The sequence below is a fragment of the Macaca nemestrina genome, chromosome 12 (assembly GCF_043159975.1).
Source record: "Macaca nemestrina isolate mMacNem1 chromosome 12, mMacNem.hap1, whole genome shotgun sequence".
In the NCBI taxonomy this organism is placed as follows: Eukaryota; Metazoa; Chordata; class Mammalia; order Primates; family Cercopithecidae; genus Macaca; species Macaca nemestrina.
This window is the reverse complement of record NC_092136.1, coordinates 23681536-23707854: the sequence shown is the minus strand read 5'-3', so window position 1 is coordinate 23707854 and position 26319 is coordinate 23681536. Positions and strand designations below refer to the sequence as shown.

The 26319-nt window shown below is 37.3% G+C and overlaps 1 protein-coding gene, 1 long non-coding RNA gene and 1 pseudogene across 26 annotated transcripts in view; 1 reads left to right on the top strand and 2 right to left on the bottom strand.

Moving 5' to 3' along the window:
• Nucleotides 1-1037: 1037 nt before the first annotated feature.
• On the bottom strand, nt 1038-26219 carry LOC105471596 (uncharacterized). Of its 2 annotated transcripts, none has more exons than XR_003015841.2 (3): nt 26133-26219; nt 1521-1587; nt 1038-1414 (listed from the first exon to the last, which is right to left on the bottom strand). It is a non-coding gene; the product is annotated as an uncharacterized lncRNA (long non-coding RNA). The 2 variants fall into 2 exon arrangements; XR_011610648.1 differs by lacking the exon at nt 26133-26219 and adding an exon at nt 2607-2671.
• LOC105471595 (protein LSM12 pseudogene) lies at nt 8819-9927 on the bottom strand (annotated as a pseudogene).
• LOC139357469 (endogenous retrovirus group K member 6 Env polyprotein-like) overlaps nt 9885-26319 on the top strand; it is a 340316-nt gene continuing 323881 nt past the window's right edge. For 12 of the 24 annotated variants that reach the window (XM_071074835.1, XM_071074834.1, XM_071074825.1 and 9 more), the window contains exons 1-2: nt 9885-10054; nt 25455-25602. Coding sequence is in view for 7 of the 24 variants with exons in the window: in XM_071074841.1 (XP_070930942.1) it covers nt 22808-22868; nt 25455-25602 (209 nt within the window). In the remaining 17 variants the exon portion in view is untranslated. Of the gene's footprint in view, nt 10055-22742; nt 22869-25454; nt 25603-26319 lie in introns of those variants that run through there. The other 12 variants (XM_071074822.1, XM_071074841.1, XM_071074842.1 and 9 more) reach the window with 4 other exon arrangements.

Here is a 26319-nt window from a genome sequence, read left to right as displayed (position 1 = left end):
AGATCCTCAGAGGTAACAAGGTGGAATCAGTTCATCCCAAACACTTCAATGTCCAGCTTCTCGGGAAAATAATTGGGTTCTGACTTTGCAAATGAGCACCATCCCTAGTCATAATTGATTACTTCTTCCTAGGGTAGATAAGCAGCCCAATAATTTGAGATGATGCTCAGCATATGAGTGTTTCTTTGCCTATAGCACTAGAAAAGAAATTATAAGGCTTGGAAGTTATGACCCTTAATTTATAGACCTAAGCACCAAGTTAAGAGGTCAGTCATCTTGGAGTTATTAAAATCAAATATATCATAAAGGCAATCTCATACGCTTCCAACAGGTAAATTTAGTTGGTCCTGGAGAAAGAGAGAAGGCAGGGAAGAGAAAATGAAAAAGCAAAAAGAAGGAATATTAGAAAAGATAGCATCGGAGCACAGTACAAATTAAAATTAAAATTCCCAGTTAATGCGTGGCCATGATGTTAGAGTATGTATGAAAGAGATAAACTGGATTATATACACTCTCACTGAAATTTAACACCCTCAATCAGAAGTACCTCTTCTTACCCCTTTGACATTTTCTACATTTCATAGTTTGCTATTCTCTTGGTTTTTCCACTTCATTATAATGTTTGAGGCATCTTTTTTGTTTAAAAAAAGGGAAAAGTGTCTTTGAACTTCACCTTGAGCTTTTCATAGGAAAAATAAGAGAGAACTCAATGGATATGCTAAATAAGCACTGCTGGAGTGAGCAGCTTAAGGTTGTGCCCCCAAACTTCAACTGAATAAGACTTTCTTCAGATAAATCGCTAATCAATGCAGTTCTTTCTCAAGTGGAGAATAAGCCTATGTCTATATTTTAATATTATAGATATTTTCTTTACCTTTATGAGTTCGTTCTCTTTTATAAAACAGAATAGAGTTTTTAATTCATCAATTTGATAAATTTTAAAAATCATTTCTGAGTCTGGATTTTAGATTAGCTAATTGTCAATGCAAACATGCTTTTTCTAAATTCTTTTATTGAAGATTCAGGAATGTCTTTGCAAGTGACACACTTTAGGGAGAGACAAGTTTCAGTTGCAAGCCATGCCTTTTATTAATTATTTGAATTTAGGTATGTTATTTAACTTCGTTAGGTACATTTTTTTCTCATCTATAATATGTAGTGTTAAATCAGCTCACTTCATGGTGTTGATAAAAAGACTAACAAAGCAGGATCTCAGCATAGCAGTCATTAAAGCCATAACCAGGCTCTCTCACCAGCTAACTTGTTGCACACATTCGATTCTAGTGCAATAATATCAAATGGAGATCCTCAGACATAGCCTGATGGGAGCTGGATATCATAAATCTCAGAAGGGAGATGGATTCTTCTGCTAGGGTCTGCTGGAGAAACTGGCGCCATGCAGTCCAGGGCTTACCTATTTGATAAAACAAGGAACTGTTAGGCAAACATTAGTACTTCGAGCTTTTCTAATATGTCAGAGAAGGAGAGAAGGTTTTATTTCTTGACTTTAAGTGACCTACCCCATTTTTCCATCTCCATATCACATTCCTCAGAGTCTCAGACTCTGTGCTATGTTGACTTCTTTGCCTGGAAATTAATAAAAAAGAACAAATTATTAAACTCAGCCTTCGAACTCCTTGATCTGTCTTCCTTAACTCAACAAACAGCTACCTACCACCCATCTGTACTCTGTAGAATTGAATAGTCTGTATAAGTTGTGTTTGGGCTTTATGACATACAATGTATTTAGTGAAAAACTGTCTTTCAATAGGACTGTTCTCTGGATGGAGTCCTAGTGTCAGTGAAGATTCAGTCCACGTTAGTACCGCAGGCAGGCTAGTAGTCTGGTACCCTTTAAACTTATATTCCATTAATACTTTAACATTTATTTATAGGAAAAGATACATGGTGTGTGGAGTATGAGGAGAGGTTGGCAAAGAAAGACCATTATTTATGGCTTTCAGGTTTTCTTTTGTTATACTGAGAAACTCAGCTCAGCTCTCAAAGGTGCAAACTCACTACAAATCATAAACGTGGAGCTGGCCATACCTAGTCTCCTCAGACGAAAGCTTTAACAGTCCTTGTTTTCCATATGTAATTCGGGTTGTCACCAACATCCTCCCAAAATAAGAAGCTTATCAAAATAGTCCTTCTAAACATTTATGAGTATTCTTGAGAGGTAAATTTTGTTACATTTCCAGTATTTATTTGTGTCTCTCTATAAGAGACGGGCCATGTTTTAAAGTAAAGTATATTGCCATCGAATGCATTTGACTAGTTGACCACTCTTACTAGCTGTGCTTGTAATATTATTAAACCATTAGTTGCTTTTTACAAGAATACAAAATTAAGAGCTGCCAGCATTTCCTTGCTCAGTAAGTAAGCCCTTGGATCCTCACGCCCAATCAGAAATGACTTAGGAGAAGTCTTTTAATTAGTCCTTGGTTTTTTTTTTTTTTTTTTTTCCAGTAATTCAAGGCCTTTACATTCAATCCAAAAACCTGATATAGTCACCCTGTTGACCAACTCAGAACATTTTGAGAACAATTCTCCATTCTTTTACTCCTGTTAGAATCTCCCATTTTGCACCTTCCAATATTACAAACCTTTAAGATACAACACAGCTAAGGGGAGGCATGCAGTGTCCCATTTTACTCCTGTGTTAAAATCTGAAGGATAGAAAGTCAGAATTAAGATCACATTTGAAACATGGCCAGTTAGGAGGCTTGGGGTTTTCATGCACAATGCTTGGAACAAGAACGAAAGACTAACTTCAAAATCATTCCTAAATTCAACACAGGATCTGTCAATAGAAATACTAAATGATAGCCTAACCCCATAGAGAAAAAAGCACAGGAAATCGGCAGCTGGCTCTATTAAATCTGCCTTCCTTTTGTAAGCCTTGAGGAAGTCTTAGGAAGTGTTCAGAAGCTATGAGCTAGGTGAAAAGCAGTATAAACACTGTATTGGCTTCCATGCACTGGTTCTAGGGTAGTCCACTCAAAGATGAGAAAATTAGAAAGAGGCATAATGTTATGAAAATATTCTAAAAATAAAAGAACATTTGCAAAGCAGAGATGTATTAAAACAACGTACTATATAAAATAGAAAATTATTTTAAATATGCATCTACATGTGTTATTAATAGAACAACAAACAGTCTCAGTTTGGTTTTAAGTGAGTCTAATTAAATTGTACTCTTCTTTTCTTTCTTCATCTAGAAACAGTTGAGAAGCAGACACAGAAGTCAAACTTTATCAATAAGCTAAATTGGAAGAAAGGGCTTAGCACATGGTATTTCCTAATCTTTCCTGTCAACCATTTATTTAAGCTCAGATCTTGGGAAGCCCATCTGAGGGCTTTCAAAGAGAAAATATACTTATCAAGAATCATGCTTTTCCTGTTGTAGAGTAGAAATAAACAAAATCAATAAATCTCTGATGCTGACACAATTTTAACAGGTTTGGCCAATACAACAGAGAAATGAAAACTCACAGATGTACCCCACCAATGCAAGTGATTCATTCCTCCTCCATGGGAAGAAAAAAAGAATGGAGACAAGGTGGGGAAAAGAGTGAAATAGCATCAAGGAGAGGAGAGGAATAAACATTCCTTTATAATTGTCTTTTTTAACCAATTTGGGGAAGAAGTTTGGATATTTGACCCTCCAAACCTCATGTTCAAACTTGACCCACAGCGCGGGAGGTGGAGCCTAATGAGAGGTGTTTCGGTCAGCAGGCAAATCCCTCATGAGCATCTTTGTGTCATTCTTGCAGGAATGAGTGAATTCTTGCTTTATTAGATCCCGTGAGAGTTCCCTCAAGAGCTGGTTGTTAAAAAGAGCCTAGGACTTCTTCTCTCTCTTGCTTCCTCTCTTGCCTTGTGATCTTCACATCCTGACTGTCCTTCAGCTTCCACCGTGAGTGGAAGACTCCTGAGGCTCTCACAAGAAGCAGACGTCGGCACCATGCTTCTTTTACAGTCTTCAGAGTCCTGAGAACAAGTAAGCCTCCTTTCTTTTTAAATGACACAGCCGTAGCTATTTCTTTATAGCAACTCAAATGGGCTAAAACAGAGGTCAATGGACTATCAGAATGTTCTGCCACCATTTTCATGAGATGGCTACCCCAAACCTGACCATGGACACTCTTGGGTATCCTCCTGGGACTACTGGTAGGCAGAATGCATTTTGCCTCCAGGAAATTATAGAATGGGTTATTCAGTATGTATTAACAAAATTACTCAAAATCCTACACTAAACTCGAAGATGAACAGTTGTACACTATTTACTTCTTATCCCAAATTAGGTCTAGCCACATTCATCTTAAATGCTCTTAGAGTTTCTGTATAAGATTAATTGATAAAATAAGATACTTATTATAAAATTTCACACAACATAGAGATGCCCCAAAATACTAATTAAATCCTTTCATCAAATAAAATTACTAGTGATAAGCACATTCAAGGCTTTAAATCCCTTTGCTGTTGTAAATTCATGTCCAAAGGAAAATTATCTATCACGTTTTTGTGAGTTAAAGTACAAAAGTAATTCAACATTCTTAAGGATTCTTAAGGCATCCAAATGAATGAAAGTCCTTGCCATTTTAAAAATTCTTGTTTGATTGTATTCTAGCTAGATGGCTTCCACATGCCTAAAACGAGTTGAAGTTTGGCTGTCATCTGTCCCATCACTCTCTTCCACTGGAATAGACATATGTATTAGTTGGCCAGGGATGTCATTAAAAAATACAACACACTGGTGGCTTAAACAAAAGAATTATTATTTTTTTCTCATAATTTTAGAGGCTAGAATTCCATCGTCAAATTTTTGGCAGGTTTGGTTTCTTCTGAGGCTTTTCTCTTTCTCACCGTGTCCTCACGTGGTCATCCCTCTGTCTCTGCAATTGTCCTTTGTGTGTTCAAATTTCTTCTTTTTGTAAAGGACCAGCCATATTGGATTAGGGCCCACTCTAAAGACCTCATTTTAACTTAATAACCTCTTAAAACCTTATCTACAAGTTCAAACATGCTCAGGTACTGGGTGTTGTAACTGCAACATATCAATTTTGGGGGAACACATTTTATGCCCGCAGCAGTGCCATCTGTCAAGATTCTGGAAATTTAAATAATTCCATGTCAACTCTAATGGATCCAAAGTGATCTGAAGACAGACAAAATTGATGCCCCAGCTCCCAGAAAATTAAAACAAAACAAAAAAAAAAAGCAAGGAAATCCCTAACACCTATAGCAGTTGATTCAGGATGGTTTTTTTTATTCTTGAAATTAAGGATTTACTATTGCTGAGGTCTGTTGAAGGGACTCAGTGGTGGCTGAGAGAAAGAGGCAGGCAGAGAAACCCTTCCTTGTATTAGATTTTGAAGAATGCCAGTCAACTTCAGTCTCCCTGGAGACTATGGCCTTGAGGTTATTTTCAACTGGGAGAAATCTCCTATAAGTAGCTTATTTCCATTTGTTTGCCATTTATCTAGGGGAAAACTGCAATTACATATATAGTATCTCTTCATGCAGAGTGACCTTCAAGAGAATTATACTTTATTAGCCCTTAACATTTGCAAAAATGGCAGCTACTTTTTGAGCTACTATTTATTCTCATTCAGAATATTAAAAATCTCTTGATTTCCATTTTCTCTTTGGTCCCCATATTTCTGGCACTTCCATGGTAAATTGAGGGAGCCTCTGCCTGGCAGAAGCACCTGCAGATTCTTTTGCGAGCGGACATTTTACACCTGTGCCAGCAGTTTGTGCCTCTTGCTATAATCACTTAAGCCTAAGAAAGCTGTTTCCTAGGGAGTTTCCAAACTGCTGTTGTTGCCTTGGAAGCTAGAGTCCTCTGGAGGACCGACATTTGTGCTTATGCTCCTCAGACATTGTCTCTCTCCAGCTTTTGAATGTTTCAAACAGTGAGCAGCATTTGCTTTTGCTACAACTTTTTCTTAAGTAGTGGCAAATGCCTCTAGGATTCTGCTTTCTTCCTCTATCACTCTGCACTTTCAGAAAGTTCACCCACTTGACTTTCTTAGAGTTGACCCGGTTTATTTGGTTTCTTTTTATCTTTATTTTATATCTGGCTAGAGCTGTTTGATAGATGTATTTTTTTTTTTTAACTACGTTTCCTTTGCCCTCTGCCACTAATTTTGTTTTTCTTTAGATTTATTTTTCAGTAAGATCTAGTAAGATTTCACAATAAGTGTTATGAAACTAATAAGTTCCCAGTCTGTCAAAAACACCTCTAATTCCCCCATATTGAATTGAACCATCCTGTCTGATGTATAATCTCCTGTCTGATAGCAAATAACCCAGACTTAGTGTTAGACAAAACATTCTATAAGTATTAAAGGAGGGAGATGAGTTTACTAACAAAACAATATCAAGCTGATCACATGTTTCTCCAGTCCACAAAGTGAATGCAGGATGTGCACATGCTTTCAAAAGACATAGGGTTCAACTCAGAATCTACATTGAGCAGAAGTTCATTTGTTAAGACATTCTGACTTACTCAAGAGCCTAGTAACTTTGCTGCCCATATGCACCTCAGAAAACATTGATTCAAAGAGCTACTTAAGCCAACGAAAAGAAGATAAAGTAAAACACTGAACTGAGTAGTAAAACACCAGAGGAGTACAATGGCTACTACAGCAGGTAAATATATACAATTTAGGGACATACAAAACCCAAAAATTTTTTGCAGGAAAGCATGGCAAATGAAAATAAAATAAAGCAAAACATAACTTTGACATTTTCTAGGGGTTTAACTCCAAAATATATGAGATTTCAGGATATGATGGTAAGAGGGGATAATAGTATATCAATAATTAAAATATTCATATATAATAAGGAAGCACCACAGTCAGTGGATTATTCCCTAGTTTTACAAAAAGGCTAAATTATGATTAGATGAGATTTTAAAAGTAAATATAATTACCAGTAAAGTGTTCAAACAGCACATAAAACTAAAAAAACAAGGAAAACAATCAACCTATGAAGTCAATCTTGAAAAATAAATATGTTTTCCTGTATTTTCTAACATTCTGTAATGTGTATGTATTAATTTTAAAGGCAGTGGAAAAAAAGTTACAAAAATGTGAGTGGGTGATTACAATAGGTATAATTCATAGATAAGTTAAAAAGAAAATAAAAACTATATATAGTTTTCTTATTGAAACCACTTTAAACTTCTTGCTTCCAGGCAAGTGTTGGTACAGGATAACTTTAGAGGCTTCCAGTGTAACTAACCTTCTGTTGATCACTCCATTCAAGCTGATCAAATAGTCCTTCCAAGGTCACAGGCCACCGACAGCAGGGATGACTAACTAAAACCCCAAATGCATAGTATGCAAGAAGGAGTGTTATAAGAACTGTGTAGGTGAGATAATTCTGCTGAACTCCAAATGCTCCAATTAGACAAGGGGATTTCATGTATTTTGGTGGAATTCTCAATCTTCAGGTGATATTGAAACAGAGGCTGTAAGATTTAGGTTTAATAATACAGATTTCAAAACCAGGCAGCAATACATACTAGCTATGTAAACTTGAGCTATTTAATTTGCCTTGTTGTTGCTTAGTCCTTCTTTGAAAATTAAAAATCTGTACTCTGGAAGGAGTGACTTAGGTTGTAGTAATTCTGAGTGGATTAAATGAGATAATACACAGAAAGGTTTAGAGGTAAAGATACATAATGAATAGAGTTAGTGGTTAGCAGAATGACTTCAGAGTCACATTTTGTGGATTTTTTTTTTTTTGATGGTTAAAAAAATTTGGGTTTATTGTTTTTGCTAAATAATAAAAAAAAAATTCATTTTGAAGGCAGGGCTTGAATTATTTAATGTTGATCTATTTATGTAATTAAAAAAAAAAGGAAGGGGAAAGAGATCATGGCCAAAAAAATAGTAGTTAACTCCCATCCCACCCCCAAAGCTCTAGCCAGTCATGTGAGCTTCACCCACATTCCACTCAGTGCCTGATATTCGGATGGTGGAATACTCTGCCCCATGAGACTACCTGAAGGCACCGGGCAATGGGTGCCAATTTTAGCTCTCAGCAGGTTAGTCAACCAGACAAACTGGTGGGCCAAAGTCCAGAAATTCTTTCCAGGTTTTCTGCTCATTGGCTGAGCACATACAAACTGTCATAAGCTTGTAAAATTTAAGGGGAGTTGGGGTGGGGCATAAGAGCAAGAGGACAGCAGGAGAAGAGAAATTACGGGTCACCCAAGCTTTTTCCTGGATTGTGGCTCTGGATATAGATTTAAAGAGAGGTCAGAGTAAATGGACTCCAGGTTTCTTATCAAAGAAAACTATCCCTCAAAGAGGAGCTGAGATGTGCCATGCAAAAGAGTTCTTCCTGCAGAGGCACAGGAGAAAGGGCAGCTGACTCTCTCATGTGGAGAGAGTGGCGAGGACGTTCTTCTAGTACCATGAAGTAAGACAGGCAGAGGGAGAATCCTGAGGTTGGGGCCAAATGTGAGACTGGTACACACACAATTAAAGACTAAAAAGCCATCAGGAACCCTCAAAGCCAAATTCTATCTGCACACTGGCTCTACAAAGTTCACAGCAAGAATCTCTTGCACCAAGTCAAGTTAGTGGCCTGGCTATGGATGGTGGGGAGGGCAATACATTTTTATTTTCAGAGGGATGAGGTGGGAAGAACAGCCATGATCTAGTAAAAGAGACCTTCAAGAAGCAGAAAATATTTAGAGAACATTTTAATATATATTTTCATATATATATTTAAAGTGAAGAAAAATAAAACTAATTCAAGCCATGTCCTGCCCCCCACCCCACCCCCCCCCAAAAAAAGAAAAAAAAGAAAAAAAAAAGGAAAAGAAAACAAAGAAAAATTTAAAGTGAGACCTTTGCTGCTCTGGTCTCAACTTAAGAATCACAGTCAGCTTGTTACTTTTATTTTGGAAGAAAAGATGTAAAAGTTTCTTTCAATTATTCAGAAGGCAAGTGTAGCTACTTATAAAAACAGAATGGCAGGAACAGAGTAGGAAAGGAAAATCAGAAGTAAAAGAGCAGAGTGGGAAAAGAATTTTCAAAAATAAAATTAACAAGGTGACTGTTCCAGAAGAGGGCTGTGAAAAGGACATGGTGGACCGAAGTCTGTTAGTCAAGTAATGATTCAACTTTTAAATTATTCTCCTGTTCTTTTTTGTTGGGTGCTTTGTTTGTTCAAGTCTAAGATTTGGAAATGCTGACCCTTTGTTAACAGCCAACAGGACATATAGGATCCCTTCCCTCCCCGCGCCTGCCTCCGCTGAAGCCACCACCAGGGCCTCCTTGGCTGGTTGCTGGAAGAGTCCTCCAGGTGTACGAACTCAGGATGACAGGGCAGCCTCCTTCTGTGGTTGCTGGGCTTGTGAACGTTGCAGTATCTTTTGGCTTTCCACGTCTCTAAAATGTTTTTCAACTATTTTGGGTACATGGCTCAGTGCACGCCCCTCTTTGCATTTACAGTTTTCCACTTAATATGGGGGTGTAATAACAACTTCTTCCATGACTACGATGTTTTTTTCTTGCCATTTACAGTCTTTAATGGTCTTGTGATTGGTCTAGAAGAGCTGCTGGCCCTCTAGAGAGACACCAGCACTGATTGCATAGGCCTGACTCAGCTTTTCCTCCTTCTCTGTCCGTGCTTTGCTGGCAAGCTTACTAACATTGAGTGAAGCTAGGGGAGGAGGGGTTTCTGTTCGGTCATTAATTATTTCCACTTCGGAAACATACTGTAAGTTTATGAGCAAGATGTCTGCATGGTTGGGCTTTCCACTGGAAGAGGGACATTTTAAAGCCAGCATTTTGGATTGGTGGTCAAAGGCTACCACCTCGCCCTGCAGCCGCTGCTCCTGGCACGCCCCGCTCGACACCTGGCTCCCAACGCTATATACTCGCCGGGAGGAGCCGCCATCTTGGGAGTGCAGCCGCGGCCGGCGGCGGCGGCGGCGGCAGCAGCGGGCGAAAGCCGGGCCCCCAGTGAGCGCCGCGCCGCGCCGCGCCGCCATTTTGTGGATTTTTATCTCAGTTCCATCACTTTGGTAAGTAATTGAATCTTTTCTGTGCTTCAGCTTCCCCGTCTGTCATATAGCAATAGTAGTGGTACAACTATAGAGAGTTATTTTGAAGATAAATGAGTTTATACATAGTAAGGCTTAGAAGAATGCCTGGCGTTTGTGCGCTCTCAATAAATGTCAGAAATCTTTTTGTCACTATTTTATGGATAAGAAAACTGAGGCACCGAGGAGTTAAGTAGTTTGTCTAACTAGTCACTAACAAGTTAAAAGAGCTTACATTCAAACCCAGACATTCAGGCTTTGCAGTTTGCATTCCTAACCACTGTATGGAGTTCATTCAATACATAGTGGGTTTTTATTGTTATTAGCTAAGTTAAAGGTGACTCATTAGGCTGATCTCAAAACATGTTCCAGGAACTAGTAAGGAGAGGGTAAAGGCAAGCTCATTTCTTATATAATAAACATTATTCTGACTTATATATATATATTTTACCATATTTAATTCTTCATCTCTATCATGCATGTAGTGTGATTTCCCGTGAGGAAATTGAGCCTGAGGGAAGATATGCCTTAATTATGGATGAAATAACATTAGAATTCAAATCTGCCTAACCTCAAAGCCTGAGTCTTGTGATTATAGAATACTGCTTCCAATATCTTCATATTTGCTCTAATAATGTTCAGTTTGTCCCTGGGATAGCCATACTCAGAATCTAGGTTTGCCCTAGAAAATGAACATTCCCATTGCCTTGATTTTTCCTGCAAGTCTTAATCTCTGAGAAAGTCAAAGTAGATGATGAGAAGATAATACAAAATGAAGTGAACAGAACTTCATTAACCTTCTTTGCACAAAAGAACGTTTTCTAATATGAAAATGAAAGAATCAAGGTGGAGTCACTATATTAAGAAAACTTTGACAAATAGAGCCAGGGAATGCCATGAAGAGAGGGTTCTCACACTTGTGTACTTGATAATAAAACAAATCCTGCAAAAGTCACAACCTTGCACAAAGGTCAGCCCAAACTTTCTTAAAACAATACTTAGGCAAGGATATCTTCCCAACAATTGCCTCTCCAGCCTCAAGCTGTAATTGATCTATGTAGCGAAGGATAATTACTACAATTATGTAATTCTCCTCATTTTTTTTTTCCTTTAAAAACCTTTGCCTTCCTTTACCTCCCTGACTATGCACATAGTTGATAATGGCAACATATTCCCATTGCAATATTCTATTCCCAAATAAACATCTTTTCCTCCAGAGAGTCTCTCTCTGTTATTCAGATTGACACTAGGAAATCTATCATGGGCTCATGATAAAAATAATACAATAATTCTCATCTTCAAAGACCTTTGATATTGCTAAGGTGTTCTACTTGGCAGAAAACATTGATGTCCCCCTCCTTTTTTTTTCTAGAATCTAAATCCTAGGATTCCTTGACATTGTTACTGAGAGTCTGCAGTCTCAAGACTTTCAGGATAATAGTTCCAAAGGAATGTTATCTATATGGTTTTTCTGAGTAAGCCACTTCCATTTCAAGCAAAACATTTGGGATTGCATTTGTTGGCTGTTTCTCCAACTTCCATTCCCCTCCCCCCTTTTTTTCTGCCATCAACACTTTTAATTTCCTTTAGGTAAATTACTTTTCTACCATTGTGTTACAGCCTTGCTATTTGGTGGAAATGACCCCACTCTTAGCATCAGGGGTGTGGCTGATTGGCTTACCCTAATCTATGCCCCACCCCTTCTAGCATTGATTCCTTCTAGCCACAATAATTGGCTCAGGAATTGGTACATGATCCAATTGGGGCTAATGAAAGAGACTGAATCCAAAAACGTAAGCAGAAGCCTGCTTGGATTTTCCTCCTCTCTCATCCCTTGGAGTCATACTGGTGAGTGTAGGATAAATTCTGGAGCCTGGAATATGAAAACTGACTCTGCTAACACATGGTAGAGTTGTCACTGAGCTGCTGCCTCCAGCTTCAGTAGGGACCAGTTCTCTCTCTAAACTGTTTCAGTTTTGTGAGCCAATAAATTCCACTCACTGCTGCTGTGGTTTAGATTGTATTTCTGTTACTTAGAGTTGTAGAGAGTCCTAGACAATAGCATATTTCATCAGGGAAAAACCTATCAGATCCCGTAACCCCTAAAATCCTAATGGTTCTTATGGAAAAGTAAATCAAATACCACACAAATTAGAAATGCAATGTCTTCTCTCACAGTGTAAGAAGCACATTTAGTGATTTTCAAAAGCCCCTTAGTTTCTGCAGCAAATGATTAATGGACTTTTTAAATCTACTTTTCGTTGTAACATAGCCATATGTAGCTCCAGGGTAGACTGCCTCACACGTCAGGTATTATGCTACAAACATCATGTTACAAGGGAATACTGTGTGACTTCTTTTCTTGTATTAGAGAGTCTACTCAAAATACTGGCCTTACGATGATTCCATTGTGAATTTATGGCATCATATTGCTCTTCTTATCTAGTGGTGTAATAACAGTGTAAAATAGTGCCACATAGAAAGGGTAAGCTCCAAGCATGGAATGTGTGGTAGTCAATATGGCACTACACTAAACTTGGAAAAACTATTGGATTTAGTCCTGTGTGAGTTGCTAAAGAAACAAATATTCTGAATATTATTGGATGCAGTAAAAATTATTATGCTTTTGAATTTGATTTTCAACTTTTAGAAAACTGTGAAAGCTCATATTTGAGTATTATCTACTATGTATGCAGGCATCACCTAGGAGGATTTTATATATAATTGTATGTTTATATAGATGAATATATCTGTCTCTGTGTCTCTTGCTATGTGTGTGTGTGTGTGTGTGTGTGTGTGTATGGTGTGTATGAATACATACATATTTATGTATATGCACACATACACATCATATTTGTATATATGTAGGCCTTGTAACTTCTCCTTATTGATATACCTTTTTCTTTCTAAAATATGAACAAAACAAAACAAAGAAACACTAAACACTGAAACTGAGATTCGGAGTGGTGTGAGGTCATTCAGAACTTCTCAATCCACCCCTCATAGCAATGGTAGTGGTGTAGTCAGGAATCCAGGGAATTTTAGTCTAGGATGTGAAGAAAACTCTGAATCTCAGGATATCAGTAAAATAAATATGCTCTTATAAACTTGAATATTGCTGGAAAACATGACTAAATTTAATGGTTTGTTAGAAATAAAGCAGTCAAGGGCTGAGAAAATGAACGTTTATGGCTGAGTTTAGGCAGTCCATGGTTCTCAAAAGGCCAGGCAGTGCGCTTTCTCAAATCACATGCTTCCCTTCTCCGTTTGGCACCCAAGGACACTACTGCTGCCATGGCTGCCCTCGGGACTGGGACTAGGAAAATAGCTATTTGCAACTCTAAAGAAAGAAGATCATTGATTCCAATTGACACTGACAAAAGGAAATTATGCTGTTTGCTATATATTTGAAAGAGATCTGGCTTTGGAACCACAGACACTGGCATTAAATCCTGCACAGGTATCTTATTAGCTGCTTGGCTTTGGGCAAGTTATTTAACTTTCAAATGCCGACATTTTCACATTTGTTAAATTCATATAATAAAATTTGTTAGGAGGATTACATATAGCATGAATGAAACCACTTAGTATGCTTATTGAATGGCATGAGGATCATTTAATGGGTGAGTCCATGGTTTAGCTGTACAATGCCTAAGGCTACCGGGCCCTCTAAAGATTCCTAGCACAACAAGGCTATTAATTCAAGTGAAAAGACGAAACTAATAAAAACAATTTTTCAAAATGTGGTGGATGGAATGACTGGAGTATTGTCCAGCTAGACCTAAAAATACGAAACTACACTTCAAAACAGCATGAATTTCCTCTGATTCTTTATCAGAGGAACTGCTTTCTAATTCATATCTAATCACTTTGATATTTTTTTCAGCTTAAACTTTTTTTTTTTTTTTTTCTGTCCTAGCTAGGGGAATGTTTCAAAGAGGCATGGGGCTTATTTAGCGTACTACAAAACATTGTGGAAGAAATCCTAGAGCAGGAAGTCGGAAAATATTTGTTCCAAAGCTGCCTTTACCAGTTCTAACTACTTTAGTTTCCTCATCTAAGCAATAAAATGATTTTTCAGTCCCAACCAGGTGTAAGGTCCTATGTTACCTCAGGTCACCCCATAAAATGCTAGCTTCATTCACTTCTGTTTAACAAGAAGGACTTTTTGAAGAATCATTTTAGTTTCATTATTCAAAGAGAGCAAACTAGTATCTGAATATGTCATCGATGAAGGGTTGTTTCTAGTCTTAGCCATAATTCACACTGTTATTTTTAAAATGTAATCACTATTAATTATAATCCTGACACAAAATAGTAATAATAGCTAACTTTCTTGAGCATTTTTTTTTGTGCCAGAAACTGTTCTTACCAATTTACATATATTAACCAGTTCAAACTTCACAACAAGTCTGATCAGATAGGTTTCATTACCTCTGTTTAAAGGTGACACACACACGTGGGCAAAGAGAAGTAATGTCAATTGTTCATATTTTCTTCTGTAGTAAATATTGGAACTGGAACTGGAACCTAGTCTATTTCCTGAGCCTAGACATTTGTTGAGCACACAACACAGCAAAATGTAGTTGTTGCTCCTCAATTTTACCAATGTGCCCTTTTTGCAATACTAAGTAGATCCACACAATATATTGTAAGTGAAATATAAAATTACATAATGCAGATTGTGTCTCCCTCTCAATTTTTTTTTTTGCAACAAACCTATCAATATTAGGGGAGGTAGGGATATGTGAGTCTGCATTATAATAGGACTATTATACAGGGAAATTATAAAATTGATAAAAATAAGCATTGTGATTTTAATAAAGTTTTAAAAAATTTAACAGGAATTATGAAATGAAACAAACACCTGAGTATGGAAAGTTTGAGAAAATAAAAATATGGGAACTAAAACATAAACGTTAAAATACAAAGAATTAAATGTGTCATGTACATGTTTTAGCTGAATCAAAGAGTAAACACAAAACCATTTCCAAAACACAAAATAATTTTCAGTTTTGCTGAAATTTTTAAATCCTGTGCAATTTATTCTACTAATTATTTTAAAAGTAAAATATGAAGTATTGGTATATATTTTTTTCATATTTGCAAAAAAGCTAACTGCCTTCCTGGAGGGAAAGGAATTGGGTTGTTCCTCCTCTTTTCTTTGTGTTTTAAATATATTCTCTGTTTTTCCATCAACTTTGTACTAAATTATTCTGTTCTTTTATCCAGTATGTCAAATTCCCATTCTCTTCCAAAGGAACAAATAAGCTAAACTGATTAATTCCCTGTAATGAAAAGGAGTATATTTTCTGGCTCTTTTTACACATCAACTATTCACTTAATGTTTGCCACATCTACAAAAAGGGAAAGACAACAAGAATAGCCCCAGGGTAATAAAAGTCTACTCACACAAACAAACAAACAAAATAAAAACAGCTAACAGATTAAAAAGCATAAGAATAAATTTTTAGATTATTATTTTCTTTCTGCCTTTTCACTTTCTTCAATTTTTCAAAGTAGAAGGAAAGAGAGGAGCAAAAAAAGGAAAGTGTTGTATGGTTATGAGAGAAAAGGGGCAGGGAATATTTTTCCTAAAATATTTCTGCCTCTTACTTACGTTCTCCATTCTCGGCTTTTGTTTTTTCTCCCCAGGCACTTGGCCTTTGTTGAAGAGGCAACTCAGTGACTCCCAGGAATCTAATGCCACATCATGCTAGTTTTATAATTAGAGCCCACATTATAATTACCCTCATGTATATAATCAGTTCCTGAACATCTTCAGTCAGTCAAGCTCTATCTTTGAGTGATAAGGCGGGAATAAGCTTTGTCTTTTTGTCTTGCTTTTTTTTTTTTTTTTTTTTTGAGACAGCGTCTTGCTCTGTCTCTCAGGCTGGAGTACACTGGCGTGATCTCTGCTGACTGCAATCTCCGCCTCCCGAGTTCACGCCATTCTCCTGCCTCAGCCTCCATTTTATCAGAAAGACAGTGGATGTATATTTATTGTTTTGCAAAATCAGATGCTATCTCATTATAACACGATTAGTCAATTAATAAACAAATATTACTAAGTATCTTATATCACTTCACAATATGGCAGAGCCTTACTACCCAATGCACACTGGGTATGATATATTTCCTGATGATGTATTACCGAAATTTAAATTTTGCCTGAATAAGGAACATTGCAAATGAAAAAGCGTGTCACATATGTACATTTTTGTTTTAATATTGATTTATACTTCTAAAGAAAACTGGAAGACCACTGTAATAAAGTATTAAAAATATGAGGAGCATTTATGTATTGAACTCAATTTATGTAAATATGGGTCTGACCAGCATATGTGTACTTTTGGCATAATGGGGTAGAATTCTTGAAGTTCCACAAGTGAATCTAAGCATTAGGGATGGTATTTTTAGCACAAAGCTGCTAACTGACTGATTATAACCAGATTTCATTGAGAATCACATTTCAAAAGAGAGGAAATGTTATCAACACATTATAATTTAGATTCAGATAAAACTCCCTGCATCAATTATCAGCACAAATATCTTCCCAAACCACTTTTTTTATATATAAGCAAATGAAATCCCTGAGAGTAAATGATTCCCAGTGTCATTTCCACATTATTAGGATGATGTTCATCTTACACAAAGTTTGAAATGGACTCAATATTTAACTTAGATGAGAGTACTGCATTACTGGTCCTTGAAATGATATTACAGACTGGGTCAGAATGTAGTAGCAAGATTAAACTATGTGCATTCAAATGTCTGTTCAATATCTTTTCCTTTGTATAAACTTAATCTCTCTCATCTATAAAAGGATTATGATAAAAACATTTCATACCCCCTAAGATTTGTGAAAATTAAATAATATATGGATACATGGAAATGCATTCTATGAGAATACATGGAAAGTGTTTGAAACAGAAATAAGCGTTAAATACAGTTTTAGCTATTATTAACTCTATTTTGTCCACTCAACTAGGTGAAAGAAAAGACCTGAAAATGAATTGGGGGTAGCAGGTGAGAGGTAAAAGTTTGGATGTAAAAAGCATAGATATATTTTCTGAAGGTCAAAATACCTTTCTTTAATCATTGGCCAGACTTTGGTTTATTGGTATCTTAGGATCTTGAAAAAACACTTCCTAAGACAGCAAGATGAAAAACCCCTGGCTGGCAAGAACAGACGGGTGGTGTCAGGAGTGAAAAAGGGAGAACAGGAGGGCATTTTCACTGATGTGACAAGTTTGTTTGCAACATAAGGTATTTAACTTTAGGCTCATATTTTAAGCTCTATTTTATACATTTATTTAACAGGCTAGTAGATTGTAGTGCAAATTCACCTTTTGTGCTTTCTTTCATATAATGAGCTTTCTAAACCATATTATAATGTCATCTACTAAAAGTGCTTTTTCCCTTTCAAATGAAGATTTCAAGATAAATGGGAACTTTTGCCACAGATGTTAACATCATAAATGAGAAAGAAGAAAACATATTTTTCTCTATTTTCTCTTGAGTATGGTAAAAAATAAATTTAAAATGGCTTGCCTAAGGACCACATCAATAAACAATATTGCCAGGCATCCTGGATTTAAAACCCTTTCTAACTATGTGATATTGATCAAACTATTTAATCTTTCTAGACTAGTTTTCTATCTGGATAGTGGGGATTACAATAGTCCTAGCTTACAGAATGTTTGGAAATTTTAAATGATTTCATATAGAGAAAATTTTATAAAACAATTTTAAATATAACTACCATCACTTTTGGCCATTCTATTATTATCAGTAATTGATTTCTGCTGAAATAGGTCTTATCGAATTCTTTCTTATAAAGGATCTTGTAAATGTAATTAATATTCTGCATGTAACTAAGGAAAAACCAGTCACACACATTTGTAAAGATGGTTACATTCCATTTAACACTTCAGGGAATCTACACAATGGTCAAGACAGCCACACTATTTTAAAAATTATAAAATATATCAGCTACCCCTCTTTGAAACAGTGGTGTTCATGCCTCTAATTGTGAATGTGGTCAGGCACCTGTATGAGTAACAATTCATCAATTTGTCTGGTGTCTCACCATCTTGACCTTAATTAAAGTGAAGTCTTCTGCTACTGGGAAAACCCAGGTGCCCTGAATGCCTTCACAAGAACAGAAATAGACAGAATGATTTATGTAGTTGTCTTGCTGGAAAACTACCAAACTATGTTAACAATAAAGATGCTCACTAGGAAAAACTCAATATTTGCCCCAATCTATGTAAACCCTTACTTGTAAGGCTTGAAGTAACTGGAACGCTGGTAGGACAGAAGATATGGAAGCTAACTTGCACTGAAAACCATTTTTTCTGGGATCCCCTGAAGTACTTCACCTGTTCAGCCCCATATGACATGGCTTTAGCACCTGTAAATTATTTTAGCTTATGAGCACTTCGCCAAGTTAAGAGGAAGACTGAATCATGAGTCAGGATGCCTGGGGCAGAAGTGCCCAGGGTCTCTCTCACACTTGAAAATAAAATAACAATCAAAATCATTTGGTACCTCTTAGGCCCTTAAGTTTATATTTTTATATTTTATCCCTCTGGATGTGAGGAAAGAAACATCTCCTTTTGTGATAAGAAAACTGAGTTTATATAACACGATTTATTTTATATTTTCTGAAACTAGAAACACCATTTAGTTATGATATTTTCTAAATAGGATATATCCACAGTAAGGGATACTAAACGGTGTTCTTTTTTTTTCCTTTTTTGAGACGGAGCCTTGCTCTGTCGTCCCAGGCTGGAGTGCAGTGGTGTGATCTTGGCGCACTGCAACCTCCGCCTCCCGGGTTCACGCCATTCTTCTGCCTCAGTCTCCTGAGTAGCTGGGACTACAGACGCTGCCATCACACCCGGATAATTTTTTGTATTTTTAGTAGAGGTGGGGTTTCACTGTGTTGCCAGGATGGTCTCCATCTCCTGACCTCGTGATCTGCCCTCCTCGGCCTCCCAGAGTGCTGGGATTACAGGCGTGAGCCACTATGTTCTTGATCCACATGCCCATGGTTCAGGAAAGTATGGGCTCCAACAATTTAGCGGACAAAGTTTTCTATTCAAGTGTCTTCCTTTTAGACATGACATTGTTTTGCATAGATAAAACCTTCTCTGCCTCACCTTCTGAACTAGAAGTTCCTGGAAGCCAAAACAAGATTTGGTTGTTTATTTCCTGTTGCCCAGTTTTTAGCACAGGACCTTAATTTCGACAATTAATTTGTTAAATAATTAATAAATCAATTGATGAACTGATTTACAAAGTTCTGAAATGGCTCTTCTGTACAATCCTGCTTAGATGATATGATCTGTTAGTAGTATTTCTTAAGGATCGGATAATACAACTGTCCAACTAAAATCTTCCAGAACAATCCAGATTTTAAATATACTATATTGTTGCCATATGGACTGTCAGTTTCCAGTTCAAGAAATACGTACATAGTGGATACACTTCATACAACGGGCAAGGAAGATTCTGTAACCTCAAAACCCCTCAACCATCCTTTAAGCAACATGACCTGAAAGGAAGAGTATGGCCTTTGGAATCCAAGTGACCTAGGTTTAAACGCACATTCTGCTCTTTACTAGAGGTTTTTCCAGGACTTTTTTTTTTTTTACGGGCTTTGGAAAACACTGTTCCATCAAAAACATATGTGGAAACCAAATACAATAACAGAAAAAGACAGAACTTTTCTCCTTGGAGCAGAGTGAAGGGCCAGCTCCCAGTTCACTTGGTTGTCCATCTCTACTCTGCCCAACTCAACACTTCGAATCCTACTGGGCTCAGGAAGGCGGAGCTCTGTGAAACAAAGTTGAGAAACCCTAACGTCTTTGAGAATCAGATGGCACTTACCTGAATCAAGTGTGTTCATCCTGAAAAGATTTTACAACCACAACACTGATTTGGTCTTTAATTTTCAGGTGATTTCATACTCTTAGAACCTTTTTTTTTTTTTTTTTTCCTTCTGTTTGGGGAGAACAGGTTTGTGAATAGTTTAGCAAATCCTGGGCCCTGATATTTTCTTTAAACTCTGCTTGCAAATTGAGCAGTATCTTCTTTGGCTTACTTCTCTCCCTTCCTATAACCTAACATACAGAGCTGGAAAAATTCAAGAGGAAGGGAGTTAGACTCCAGCTTTTGATGTAAAAAAGGACCATCGGTGCGAGAGATGGGTAGAATTGATGGGGGTGGAGGGGCGTCTTTTTAAGCAATCTTCCATGGCTACTCCTAAGAACAATATAGACAACAGTCTCCTCATCACGCAACATGGGTTGCCATTTTTGCAGCCTCAAATAGCAGTTTGGAATTTGTCCAGCCTTCACTGACCACTTCCTTACCAGCTTCATTTTGCCACCCAGTGGCAAATGCAATGTACTTTAATCCAATGCAGTGAATTTTAAAGGCAATGCAATATACTTTAATCTTTTGTTACTATACATTCCAAGTTCTGGCATTAACTTCTGTGTGAATTATCTATTACTAATATGAAAAGCCACCCCAAAAGAAAAAGTAAAACAATAACCTGCATCTTCTGTTTCGGCTAGATTCAGTCAGGTATTTTTTATTCTGTTTTCAGAAACCTGCAAAAAATTAATGAGACAATTTTGACATTGTAATTGTTCATGGACTCAGTCGTGACTGGATGATCCATAATGAAAACATCCATGTGCGTAGCCTTTGTTAGGGTTCGGCTAGGGCTTCTCTGTTCTGTTTTCTCCATTTCCATCTGGCTAAGTCAGGCGCATTCTCATCTTGGTTTTGGTGTTCCCACTATAAACGAAAGAGGTTAAGCCGCAGTGTACAAACACCTTTTGAGTCTCTGCCTACGTATAATTTGCTAATATCATGTTGGCCAAAATGTCACATGACTAAGGGTAGATTCACAGGTTAGAGAAGTGAATTCATTTTTTTGATGGGTAGGGTGCCACAACCAAATTGCAACGGTGTGTACATGCAAGGATGGAAAGAATTATTGCATTTCTCTCTAAAAGTAACTTCCCATGGATTTATTATAATCAATTATAAGTTGTTTTTAATAATTTATTTTTGTCCTAATAATCAAATAATGAAGCTTAGGAAAATCTTTTAAAAATGAGCAACAATAGAATCAAAATTGTTCCTGAAATTGTTCGTCACCCACTTGAATTTAGATATACTTTCTTAGAGGTGAGAAAGGAATGTGGAATTATATTTAGTGTCTTGAGAATTATTCATTATCTTGCTTTCCTTGACTGTAGGCCAAAATATCCTTGAAATTATATTGACAACTCACAATTTCATAGGAGAGTGGAGAATCTGGCTTTAAAATTTGCAGAAACAGATGAAGATATGAAGCAAAAAGCACAAAAGTGGTCTATTAGTAGGTATAGTCTGATCTCCACTGAGATATTAATATAATGAAATCTCAAACATTCTGAGTATTTTTGTACTTCTAGCTCAGTTTTAATTTTCAGAGAACAATCATCTAAATTAGTCTACTTTTGATCCGTTTAATCCTCACCTAAATGAGGCCTGACGAGTGCACATGGTCTTCATATGCATTTGTCTTGTGGAGAGGAAGTGGAAGCTGGCAGCTGACAGGCAGCAAAGGCACACTTACTCTGTATTGGAGTTTATCATGCCCAGGGTAGAGCTATCTGACACATCAGTTGCAAGGGGTCAAAGCAAAGTTTGAGAATTATTTCTTTTCATGACTGAAAAGTCTACGATAAATAAATTAATTTCAGGGAACACAAAACCTTCCTCACTTTCCTTTAGAATCAATGTTGAGGACTTTAGGCCTTAGACATAGGGGATGTAGGAATAGACTGAGCAAAAGACCTGAGAACATTTTCTTTAATGTATATCCTAGTGGGTTTCCATCGTAGTGGATGCTTGTCACTCAAAAATGGGAATGAGGAAAAGTGGCACAGGATCTGAAGAATTAGCACATTGTTTCTCAGAGCCTAGATCCTGCATGCCAATGTTAACTGCCCTCTCAGCAAACTCTGCAGGGCTGGGGTCATAACTCTACTCCCAGCTGTGGCTGTCTGTTGTGCATGGTAGTTTGGAATCTGATGACACAAAGCCACCATCCCAGGCAGCAGCCAGCTGTCTTTGGAGTTCTCTCTTCTTTTAATGTTCCATTAACCTCTCACAACCGGCCTTCCTATGCAAGATCATCAGTTCAGCTAATCTTTGACTGATCTCTCCCCTTTCTGCCGGAGGTTCATCATTAATGCATTCTCCCTCTGCTCCCTGCTTCCTCTCAGCCTACCAGTGCTCTCTATTAGTGCAAGCTGTGCCGGGGGCAATTCATCCCACTGTCTGCTCAGCACCAGCTTTGTTGGGATTCAGCACCTTTGGGCCCTAAGGCAATGTATGTCTAGGCCCATTAGACACTGGGTTAGAAGCAATGTGAGGACATCTCCTTGTGTAGGAACATGAACTCTCAGAAAATTGAGCCTCCATGTCCTCCTTTGGCCTGCTAGTATGCTCCTATTCACTTGATGCCCCATCCTATAACTATGACTGAAATTAATTACAATAATAAAAATAGCAGTAACAATAGTTACTATACAATAATAATGCTGTGATATCATAATAACAATAGTCAACCTCATAAACAGAGTGCTAATGGCCTGGATCTGTGCCAGATGCTACATGCTCCGATTAAATTCTTATAGCCTCTCTCTGAGTTAGGTAATTTTGATGAGGGAGGATGTACCAGGTCACAGAAAGTTTAATGAAGCTGCCCAAGGCCATCCAACCAGTAAGGAAAAAGCCTGTGCTTGATCTTTTCTTCCCTATTTCCTTTAAAACTTGAACTTTTAACCATTATACTTAATAAAAAAGATAGCTACCGGTTATGTTGCCTGGGGTTTTACCCATATCAACATTTCAAAATTAAATGTAGTTTAGTATTTAAATCATTAGCAAGGTTGATATATATTAGTTTGGTACATGGAAATATACCGTACATTAAGTTGGTACAAATTTTTAAAATAAAATATGGAAAGAATGTTAAAAATAATTTCCAAGTACGATCTGTTAGATAAATAAGAATACCTTCTTCTTGTCTTCTACTTTTAAGGGGAATATAAGTAGAAAGGTTTAAGAAGCACTTATGTGAGTAACAGTCCTCCACTAGAGTGTTTTTCAGACACAGAAATGACATGGCTATACTCACTTTCAAAGCAGTTCTCTGGATAGCTTGGCTCCAGCTTAAACTGTACTACCTCGTCTCTTACTCTCTGTCCCAGCCAAACTGCCCTTTCAGATGCTCTTCAGTATTTTACCAACCGTATTCTCTTTACTGACTGTTCTCTGGCCCTTGAAGGCTCTTCACACCCCCTGTTCTTCGAGGTAATTCATAGTTACCTTTTACAGTTCAGTTCAAATTACTACCTCAGGCATCCTTACCTAATAGACCACATCCTATAGCATCAACTCTGATAACCCTGTGAGTCTCTCCTTTTTGTGCATATTGCAGTTCCCATTTGACATTTGTTTTATGACTATGTGATTAATAATTATTTTCACCAGTTTCAACAGACTAGGTGTGTAATCTGTAAAAAGGCTGGGACCATGCTTATTTACCTGTTCCTACATTCATTCACAGTACCTGGCCTATTGTGAACACTCGATAGTTGTTTAATGAAAGAAGGAAAGAAAGAAAGGATAAAGAATGATGGAAGGAAAGAGGCATATTAAATGCTGAAATTACCCATTCTTATTAACCTGGCATATGCAGGAGGTCAGCCCAGATAATTCTCACCCATGCTGGGGCTCCCCTTGTTTCTCTGTTTGAAGTCATTCTTTGAACATGGACATGTCTGTACTCTGCACTGTGCAGTTTAGAAAGAATAAGAATTATAGACAGAGAAGGGACCATCCATTTATAGAATTTCAAGTATGTAAATGAATATCCCCATTTCTTTACCCCAAGTGGATAACTCTGAGTGGAAAGAGCTCATCATCCACAGTAGAAATATTCCAATCAATGGACTTTCTCTTGGCTTTCCTGGACACCCACTTTCACTTCTCTACTGCTAGATCACCATTAAATGGACTACTTGCACTCAGATTTCTTTCTCATGGTTTACTTTTGGGGAATCGAAGTAAGACAGGAAGAAAGGAGATCATATGTTAAGGTAGGAGGAGGAAAGAAGAAAAATTAGGAAGTAAAAAGGAAAGAAATGAGAAGGAAGGAGAGCAGACAAGAAGACGGGAGGAAGAAAAGGAAAGTCAGACATATAGCAGGAAAAACAGAAAAAAAGGATGAAGGATGAGAAAGAAGAAAAGGACAGTGAAACAAGGTAGAAACACTGAAAGACTAAAAATGAAAAAAAAATTAAAAGAAACAGCGAAGGGGAAGAATGGGGAAAAGAAAGAAGAGAGAGGGAAAGAGGAAAGGGAGAACGAAAGAAAAGATAAATATAAATAAAAAGAAAAAGAAGAAAGAGGAAAAAAGCAGGGGGAATATACAAGACGAAAGAATGAAAGGAGAACAAACAAATAAGTAGGAAGATACTGGGGAGAAGCACAAAAAAACCAACGCAGAACTTTAGGTTAAAACAAAATAGAAAAAAGGATAATTATTTTGAGCAGAAAAAAACATGGACTTGGAGAAGCTGATGGCAGGGAGACAAAGAGGATGTTGGAAGAACATTTTCTTACACATACTAAAATTGTGCTTTTTCTATATAATGCATACGAGCATTTCCTCCTGTCTAGTTAAGATGCCCAGCTCAGTGCCAAGGAGCACATCCTGGGTGACAGCAAGAAAGTCTTGTTTCTGTCTCAAAGGACTGATTTACCTGCCTCCCATGTTCATGCCGTTTTCCCTTGGCACGTATATGCCTGGAATTCCATGGCTATTCCCCCCCAAAAAAAAGACCTTGACAAATATTGGTGGGGCAGCTGCAAAGCAGCAGCAGGTTAAGTATTCTCAGCCTTGAGCATCTCAGTGCATTTTAGGACTCAGAGGACGAGTGTAAGGTGGGGTCACTGTGCCAGGGAGAATATACAAATCAGGACCAAAGTTACCAAAGAAGGACAAATGCCTGTCATCAGTAGGACGTTTCACTGTGGTTTAATACTTTCCTATTTGTGAATGTGAAGCCTTTTTTCTGTCATAAGATAGTTGTTTACAGCCCTTCCTTTGGGAACATTTTAAAGTTTGTGTTCTTTTCAGCCATCTCCATTTTAAGTATTTTTTTTCTTTCCCCTAGATAAAAGGAATTGAATTAACCTCAAAGCCAGAAATGAAAATCAGGAGCTTACGTTTTAGTTTGTTCTGCCACCAACAAGTGACGTGGCCTTAGTAACCACTTCATTCCTCTGTGCCTTTCTCCAGAACAGTTGGGATCAACTCAACAATATTTAAAGTGGGCTTTGCAGAGCATCTTGTGGACAAAGTACAAGGGGAAGGAGCCAGACCCTCCCCATGGCCATGCTTTCTCTGAAACATCCCTGATGACGTACTTTTTCATGCTGAGGTCTGAGTAAGTCTCCATATTATGTAATAATAATTATATTATGTAATAATATAAAATAATCATATCAATTATCTTTACAATTCTTTTCATGCCTAAAATTCAAACTCTATAAACAAGCAAATAAACCACGATAAATATCCCTTAATAAGAATTTAAGTTAAAAATAGCATTTTCTTTAAATCGAAATTGCAGAATTATTAAAAAGCTAAATGTAAGTATATATTAAGTTATAGAGACATTATAGCCACACATGACAAGTATGTTTCTGTGGGTCTAATTATTCTTACAATTCTTTTAAGTTCCACAGCTGATTGAAAGGTTCCCACTGAGCTTTCTGAGAGCCCTGAAAAAGTATGTCTTTAAAAGGGTAGCTTAAGGGATGTGTCACCTTCCCATCCCTGTGCTCTTATCAAAATGTCAGAGGAGCACATGCAGAGACGATGTATTTCCCCTTCCACATGCGTTTAGCCTCTGTGGACTAGATGGCTATCACAAAGGCTGAAAGAAAGAGGAAAATATATTAAAATGTTTTTTACCTTAAGTTTCCTCTGTGGTTTGTCCAGGCCAGGAGAGAAGTCAAAGACACTTCTCTCCAGGGTTGGTAATTTCCAAGAGATCCAGCTGTGTACAGAGTAGTGATGGGGTCAAGGAAGAGGCAGCTTCTCCAGGACTCTCAAGCTCCAGCAGGCTTCTTGATCCATCTACCAAAGAAGCAGGGAGGGG